This window comes from Heterocephalus glaber, unplaced genomic scaffold (assembly GCF_053883595.1).
Source record: "Heterocephalus glaber isolate CG9 unplaced genomic scaffold, H.glaber_assembly_v1.0 deba00001564, whole genome shotgun sequence".
NCBI lineage: Eukaryota > Metazoa > Chordata > Mammalia > Rodentia > Bathyergidae > Heterocephalus > Heterocephalus glaber.
The window spans coordinates 7,307,852-7,316,547 of record NW_028258351.1 but is presented as its reverse complement, the minus strand read 5'-3'; the positions used below and the strand labels follow the sequence as shown (position 1 = coordinate 7,316,547).

Genomic DNA, 8,696 nt, shown 5'->3' with positions numbered 1-8,696 from the left:
TTTCCACAAGACCAGCTTTTAATATGACTGTGATTTGAAGCACGAATAAATAAACTCTAAAGAAAATGGAAAAAAGACCAAACCAAACCTCAGAACATCAAAACCAAAAACCGTAAAACAGAGCAAAACAAAATAAATCTCCAATAGACAAACAAAAAAGTCCCCGAAATTAAAAAGAATCAGACTGCACAAGCTGTGTCACAGGGAGAGAAGAATGATGTAGCTCCATGGGTGGAGACTGGGGTCACCCAGGCCACTGTGTCACCTCCACAGGTGCTGGGGAGGTTGGTGCTGATCACCTTCAGGGCCAGATCCCCATGGGCCGGTTCGGGGGAAAGGGGTTTGTGGGCAGGTTAAGAACCTTCACAAACTACACAAGGATCCACCGGAGTAGAGTTCTGCAATTTCCCTCTTGATTGTGCAGCGTTGACTCTAGCCTGCCCTCACGGACCAGCTTGGAATCTGGTCCCACTGTACAGGCCAGGGTGGGCTCTGGAAACCATGTGGAGGAATGTCATGTACAAGACAGATGGAGAGGTGGCGCTGTAAGAAGTCTGAGCATGCAGGTGCTTTATACATCTGGCAGTGAGATGTGATGGCAGGTTGGTTCTGGGACAGTTCCAGAGTGTGACTCATCTCTCCTACGAGGGACGCACGGTGGGGCCCAGGGACGCTTCATATCAGACGTGGCCGGAGCGAGGTTTGGTAGAAGTCTGCAATGTGTGCATAGGGGGCTCTTGCTTCCTTCATCATCAGGGGCCATTCCACCTGAGCTTGCTGACCCCTGTCCTGGGTCTTGGGCCTTAAGGTCTGTTTGGAGGGTGCTGGGTGGCCCGATTGGTGTCAGCAGGTAATCTCCTCCAAGGTGCCCAGGGCCGTCTGCAGGGGCACATTCACAGTGTGGCTGATGGTTTCAGAGTGGTTTGGCATCGTGTCACAAGTACTCTGCAGGGGAAGGGAAGGTGAGTGTCTATCATTCATTCAGCGAAAATTCATGGCAAGGTCAAGCAGAAAGGGTCAGAGCCTCTATAGGTCAGCTCCAGAGCTGATCAGACTTTTAGGGTGAGGGCCCCAGGGAGGAGCAGCTGTGAGTCAGAGCAGACGGAGCCTGATATGGCTCCGAGTCTTCAGGTGGCTTCACGCTGCAGTGGGCAGGAGGCCGTAAAAGATAGGAGCAGGGAAATTCCCCAGGAGGCTGTGCCAGGAATTTGGGAGACATTTGATGTGGATAGGTGGGGGAAGGGGAGCAGGGTGGAAGGGAGGCCATAACTCTGAGACATTTTGAAGGAAGGAGGGGAAGTGAGGGTAAGGAGGTAGCCACCAATTGCTGAGCACTTACTGTCACCTAGATGCTGTGCTGATTCATTTGTCAGCATCATCTCTCTTGATCCTGTGACAACCCTCTGAGACCCTATGATCTGATGCAGACGCTCAGGGAGGTTCTGTAGCTTGACCCCCCTCCCCCGGCCCGGCACATAGCTAGGAAGTGGGAAACCTGGGATCCAGCCAGGCCAGCATAGACCAGAGTCTGGGCACCTCCTATACTGTCCTCTCTTTCCTCAGAGGTTGCCTTTTGTTCTCCTGCAGAAGGTGCTGGAGCTGGGAGATCAAAGATAGGTCCCGAGAGATAGGTAGGGACAGGATCTGCAACATACAGGAGTCCATACAGGAGAAGGGGCTGGGCCCATTTGGGATTGGTCGAGTTGGGGGGTAACAGCCACTCAATGGAGGTGTCCTTCTAGGTGCTGATTTGGGGTCCCCCCACTGGGTGGGGAAAGTTGGTAATACCTGCACTAGTCAGCCATGACCTGAGCCAGGAGTAGACTGAGTCTGGGAGGAAAATGATGGACAGCCCTAACAGGTGGTGCCTCTCTGGCTGGAGGAAAGAGGCAAAAAAGTAGGGCAGTGTAAGAGGTGCCTGGATTCCAGCTCTGATGTTCAAAAGCTGTGTGACACTGGCCTCTGGGCTGCAATGGCCTCAAATAGAAAAAGAAGATAAAGACAGACCTTACTGTAGGATGACAGTGTGGCTGCAATGAGTTGGTCCACACAAGCACACAGGACAGTGCCCAACATGTGCCATGGGCATTATTGCTACTACCACCTTCACAGAGCTCCATACTCTGGGTCCCCTTCAAATGGGCTAAATGATGGCAATACTCTGCTTGCATTTCGCCATCCCTAGAGAGTAAGGAAGTAGCCCTATGAGAGCCCCTCTTGCTCTACTCAGGCTGTGAGACGATGGATTGGGAGAAGCTGGACTGGGCCAAGCAGGACCCTCCTGGGATCAGCTGCATCCATGGCTCACCCACTGGACCTTGGCATAAGGCTCACTTGGAGTGTCCATGGATTGTGGGACTGACCTGGGAACTGCTCTTACCACATTCTCGTCATGGCTCCCTTCATCTTCCTCTTTGCCAAGCAGGTCTAATAACTTTTCTTTGATCAGCTGCAAAAAAAAGCAGGAAGGGGGTGGTCAGGCCAGGAGGATGGTGCAAAAGTAGAGGGGCTTCCCTCCCCTACACTCCACTGGGGAGCTGCAGGGGCAGTGAGTGACTATCTGGGCTTTGGCAAGAGCCCAGCCTGGCAGGCAGCTCCAAGAGCCCATTTGTCTCAGCCCAACCTTTTGGCTGACACAGGCTTTTGTTGCTGGACAGAAGACTTGGAAAAGAGAGTAGGAGAGCCCTGCCTTGCAGTGTGGACTGTGTTCTGAGACAGAGTCAGATAAATGGAAGGATATGACTGGTATGACGGGCTCCCTGTTGGTCCCAGGAGCAGCCTAGGACCCCCTTTCTGAGAGTGGTTGGGGACAGACCATTATTCACTTTCAGGGCCAAAGAACTCCCCAGTTCACATGATGAGGGCAGCCCTCAGTTCATTACATTTTATTCCGAACAATAGAAGGTATTCCTTAAATATGTTACCCAGTGTGAGTCAGTCGCCATCACTTTGTATAGCTTTTCACACGAATTAACAAGCAAAACCTGGCTTGGGGTCATCATGTAGAGAGTCTCCAGAGGACCCTGGTCATGGGGCTCCCACAGCTCCCCTTAATGATTCCCAGTGGTCTTGGGCCATGAGCAGCCTTCCCTGGGTGGCAGAATGCTGCTCTTCAGCTCCTGTGTGCTGGTTAGGAGGTCCGGGGCTGGGGTACTCGCAGGCACTTCTTAGGACTGTTGTGCTTGTGTCAGAGAGTCGCAGTGCGGGGTGAAGGGCACTGGTGTCTCACAGCCAAGGGTTTGGAGGTGCTCACGGTGTCAGGACGGGGCTGGGACAGATCACATGCAGGCTGTATTTCCTAGTGCAGGTTGGCTTGTAACTCAGTGATCCTGCTCTTCAGGTGGCCGCCTGAGCTCTGGAGCTCTTTGCCCAGCTTAACACTCAGTGGAGCGTCTGGGGGTGCTACCTCTGGCTGGGTTCAGGGGCATGGCAGGCGCTGGCAAAATCCAGGAGCTCCAGATGAAGAGGCTACTATCTCTGTCTGAGGAGCTTCCAGAAGCTTTGTTCCGGCTGCCTCTTGAGGGAGACATCTCCTCAGACTGAGAGCCGGTAGGAGGCTGGCGTGTGTCACTGTGTCCTCACTGGGGCTGACAAAGTGATGGCACTGGGCAGGCCACGGAACACTACAGGGCAGAGACTGAAGAACAGACCTCCAGAGGGCAGGCTTGGGCATGATGTGTGTGTGTGGGTATGGTGTGCATATGTGTGAGTGCATGGTGTAAGTGCGATGTGTGTATGTGTGAGTGTGATGTGTGAGAGTGTGATGTGCTGTGTGTGTACCGTAACTGTGTATAGATGTGGACACACTCATGTTGTGAAGTCACTGCCTCCAGCCTTGCTCCAGTAGGGGCTCAGGGCTGGGCTGCACAGAGTCTGGCCCCTTCCTCCCCTCCCTCACTGCAGGGTAGACAGCCTCCTGACGATAGGACCATGGCTTCCCTTCTGTTATATCCACCATCCTTAAGACTCTGCCTTCACCCCTGTGCCTAGGATCACGTGATGAAACAGTGTGGACTCACAGCAGAAGAAGCAGGCTGTGGTGGGTAGGGTCAGGCCATTGCCTCTGCCATGCCTTGGTTCTAAATCTGGGGGCAGCATGAGGATGTGGTCACTTCCCCAACGGCAACCCCAACACTTACCTCATAAATATAATCAAAGAGCTCTAGTATTGTAAGGATACTAGCACCAATAAACAACCCCATCTGACCACCGATGTCACCTGGAGAGAAGGAAAAGACCAAAAGAGGTGGTTTTACTTATGTGGCTTCCAGGAGAGGGTGAGCTACAAAGAGGGAGGAAGCCAGCACTCTGGACTGTGCCCCTCCACAGGAGCCTGGGCCTTGTCACCCCCACTCTGTAGCTCTGAGAGCTGAGTGTGGCAGGATCCAGTGGGGAGCAGGGGAATATCCTGGGCTGGCCCAGTGGCTCTCAGAATTACACTGACCACATCCTATGTGGCTCTGCACTGGGAGGAGGGATGAGATGAGGGTTCTTGCCCTGGATGCGGCACAGTCTAGCCTGAGGGCCCTGCATCAGTGCCCTGGGTGAAGGTCTTAGGAGCAGTGGCAAGACAGATGCTCCCACCTACCAACCTGGCATGACCACCTTGTGGCACCTCCTACCCTTGGGATCAGGTCACAGGGGATAACCCCTCTGTCCCCATCCATTGGTCAGTGTTCAATGTAGTCTCCTTTTAGAGCACAGGTTTCCATCCTGGGATGTAGGGGCCCCCAGGGTCAAAGTTTTGCTAGATTTGTCTTCTGGTTCCCAGCATCAAGTTCTCGTAGGAGCCTTGTCATCCGTGTAGATACCTAGATATACCTTGGGACTAGAGAATCAAAGTCTCTGGGGTTGAGGTATGAATGTCGAAATTTTTAAATTCCAAAGGTGGTTTTCAGGTCCACCAGGGTTTGAGAATCACTTTCTTGGGAGGACCTCAGATGCTTGGAAACCCAGTAAAAGAGATGGTAAGGTACATGTGCACCTGGGCATTTGTAGCCAGACAGCAGACAGCTCTTATGAGATTCTCAAAGGTCCCAGGTCCCTCAGAAGCTCAAGCCACTTTGCTGCAGAGGCAGCATATAAAGCAAAAGGCTCTAGGTCTGCAGCATGTCTACTAACTTGCATGGCTTTGACAAACCCTGATGTTTTCAGCAGCCCTGCCTCCAAAGGATTTAGGTGGTGGTGATCAGAAAAGGGTGAAGGCTTGGAACTGCAGAGTCCTTCCCAGCTCTGATCTCTGGCTGGCTGGGGAGAAGGGTGGGAATGGGGGTGCTGTTGGGGGTGGGCCTACAGTCCTCCTGGAGATCCCAGACTGATCACTTGGTCTGAGGACTTCCTGGTGGGCAGATCTGCCCCATTCCTCCCCTGCATATGGCTGGGTGGAGTCCAACACCCTCATCCCAAGTGTAAAGGAAGAGATGGTGGGGAGGGAACCTGATGCTAGTCTCAAAGAAACGCCCTTTCACATCTTTCCTCTATGATTGCGCTGGCTAAAGTCATTAATGTGGGCTTACTGGGGAATGTGCACTTCTATACGCATACGTCAGTTGTGAGAGGTGTGTTCGTGTTTGTGTGCAGCATGGCTGGAACACAGTGGTATGAGGAGGGTGCATGCCAGGGTGCAAGGTGTGGATGTAGGCAGAGTATATGGGACGATGGCCACCTCTGTCTAGGCACACACACTGAGGGTTTATGGAGATGGGGAGAGTAGGTGTGAGAACAGATAGCATGTGTGAGCATGTGGGGGTGGGGCACATTTCTGCGTGTGCTCTGCAGGTGTAGGTAACAGGTGTGTAGTGTAGTGGCCCGCAGTGTGTCTGCCTGGGCTTGCTGTGTGCATGGTGTGTCTCTGGGGCTATGTTTGGCTGGTGTATGGGGACATGCAGGTGTGCAATTGTGTGCAGCACATGGATCCAAGGTTGGTGTGTGTGCATAGGTTGGGGTGGGGTGTGCACGTGTGGGGTGAGTGTCTATGCAGTGTGTGTGCACCGACTACGGGTGATGGTGAGGGGCGGCCAGGCTGGGCCTGATGGCTGAGGGTTTGCGAGTGGCACATGCTCTTGTCACAGGAGGTACAGATGGCAGCCTGATTCTTCAGTAGGCTATTCTGGGTGGGAACAAGATGCTGGGAATAAGCTCATGCTCATATTTGATGCAGATATGACAGATTCAGAGCTCAGGCCCTCCTTGATCTGAGAGAGAGAGAGAGAGAGAGGAGAGAAAGAGAATGACAGGCTGAGCCTATGCTGGAGGAAAGAAGGAAATATGTCCTGTGTCACCTTCAGGACTCACTGGAGTGGGTGAGGGGCAAGAACTCTACTGTGGGGCCCAGGGTGTGAATCTCTTGGCTCAGTGCCTTAGGCCACAGTGACCTCTGAGGCCTGAGCAACCTTAACCCAGCTGCCATTGAGCTGTGGCCCAGCCCAGTTCCTGGACTCCTGGAGGAAGTGTGAAAATGGTCAGGTGGCCCCTCCATACACCAGGTGGGCTCTGGATCCCTGGCATGATGACTCCCTAAGGGCCAGAAACTGCTATTCACAGCCTTTCTCTGGGCTAAAAGCCTTATCACATCTAACCATCATGGCAAACTCATAACGGGTAATATGAAACCCATTCTGAAGATGAGACACGGCAAAAAGCCACCTGCCCTCATCCTGACAGCTGCAAATAGCAGCCCTTGGGTTTAAAACCAGCTCTTCCTCCTGTATGTCTAGGTAGAAGGTACCTACCCTTCTTAGGATATGACTGTCTCCTGGTTCAGTCACAGAGACAGCAGCTGTTCCTCTCTGTAAGGAGCAGACATGGGGTCCCCTCTTGAGAGTGAGTGGGAGACGGTGAAGGGCTTGAGGGGTCGGTCCTTGGGCCATATATTCTTAGGGGTCTTGGGAGTGTGGGACAGGGTTGGATTCATCCCCTGTGTCCACTATGTGTGTGTGGGGCCAGGGCAGCTAATGTGAACTCTCGTGGGTGGCAGTCAGGCTGGTGGACATCTGGGGAGGGCAGCCCTTCTTTGGGGTTTGACAAAGGACTCTTGGTCCAGAGGGCAACACTTGGTCTTCCCAATGTAGCCAGATTGCCCTTGGATGGGTTCCATCCGGGGCCCTGACATTGTCAGTGCCTCTTCCTCCTTCTAGGCTCCAGGAATCTGACTCTGGCCTAGGAGAAGACCATGGAGTCTAAGAGGCAGGACTGGAAAGGCCCTGAGGGGCCTTTATGCTCACCCTCCTTGCTGCTTGGGTGTGTGTGTGGGTGGATCTGAAGCCTTTGCTATCAATTGAACTGGGCCCCAAATCTACCGCACTGGAATTCTACCCTTTTTAGAGCAGGAGCCATGCAAGGAAAGAGGGAGCAATTAGTAATTACAAGGCCTGGCTCCCTCACAGGCTTATATATCTATGTGTCTGCCTGCCTCCCGCCCACCTGCCCTCCCTTCTTCCCATCCTCTAAGAGAGGTGGAAATTTGTGCAACAGACACTGACTTACCAAGTAAGGCAGCAACTTCATACGCCTTCTTCTGCTCAATTGTCTCGTAATTGAGAGCTTCAAAAAATATATCCAGAACAAGGATGTTCTCTCTGCAGAGGGAATATTCAGTACCATGCATGGTTAGAACCATCAGGAGTCACAGGGATCTTCTATCTCAGCTGTCTTGGGGACAGGTGGAGAAATGGAGACCCAGGGAGCTTGCCCAAAGGTGGAATGGGTTAGTGGTGGCACTGGAGCTTGAAGGTGAGATGCTGACTCTAGCCCAGGACCTCGGGCTTCTATCGGGTGCCCCCTTTTGTCCCATCTGAACTGCTCTCTTGACATCTTTTCTGGGAGTCCTGCCTGGCTTCAAGGCTTGGAGCCCCAAGGGCCTACCTGGGTCCTTAGCATGAAAACAAGCTCAGCAATCACCTGAGCAGGCTGGCTGGGTGTCTGCCCCAGCTGACCTGCTGGCCCTGCCCCATCCAGAGAGCCTCCAAATTCCTCCTGAGGCTGACAACCAGCTTCTCCTGGTAGGAGGCCCTACCCCAGCTTTGCCAAGTCAGGGAAAATTTCTAGGGGACAACTGATTTCTGGCGTGGGTAGGGGTAGTTCTAGCAGAAGTGCTATGGCTCCTTTTGCAGGTGTGTTAATGAGACACATCTTGACAGTAAAAGTCATCTCTGCCCAAAGAATGCCCTCTAAACAGTGGGGCCTGGCATCTCCTACATCCCCATCTACTTCAGTGTGGTTCAACTTGCCCTCCACGCCTCTGTTCTCAGCCTACTGAGCAGAAGCTGTCCCCTGCGGGACTGCTGTGGCAGGATGGAGAGGCTGTGGAAGACAGGAGCTGACCCTTCCTGTTCAATGCACAGTTCACCCAGGAGCCATTCAAAGCCTCACTGTGTCTTGGCTGGTTTACGGCCACTGCCTCTAACAAGCTCCCCCTCTCCCCACCCTGTCCACCCGTCTCCTCCACTGCCATCTGAAGGGCCTTTCTAAAAGGGTCACAATGACTCAAACAAAATCACATTGTAGTTCAGTTCTTTGGTCACACAAGCAACATTTCACATGCTTGACAGCCTCCCCGTGTCTAGTGGCTACCATATTGGATCCCACAGATGTAGAACATTTCCATCATTGCAGATTGTTCTATTGGAGAGCAGTGGTCTAAACTATAAATCTGAGCCTATTACTTTCTGACTCTTCAGTGGTTTCCTGTTCTTTTA

The 8,696-nt window shown here is 52.9% G+C and overlaps 1 protein-coding gene across 2 annotated transcripts in view; it reads right to left on the bottom strand.

The window, feature by feature from the left end:
- The window catches only part of Asic2 (acid sensing ion channel subunit 2), a 1,077,068-nt gene continuing 1,068,372 nt past the window's right edge, over positions 1-8,696 (bottom strand). For both annotated transcript variants that reach the window (XM_013067767.3, XM_004870614.4), the window contains exons 7-10: positions 7,486-7,577; positions 4,140-4,219; positions 2,381-2,449; positions 1-945 (exon numbers count right to left, since the gene is read on the bottom strand). In XM_013067767.3, coding sequence (XP_012923221.1) covers positions 844-945; positions 2,381-2,449; positions 4,140-4,219; positions 7,486-7,577 — 343 coding nt within the window. In that variant the 3' untranslated portion in view covers positions 1-843. The remainder of the gene's footprint in view (positions 946-2,380; positions 2,450-4,139; positions 4,220-7,485; positions 7,578-8,696) is intronic.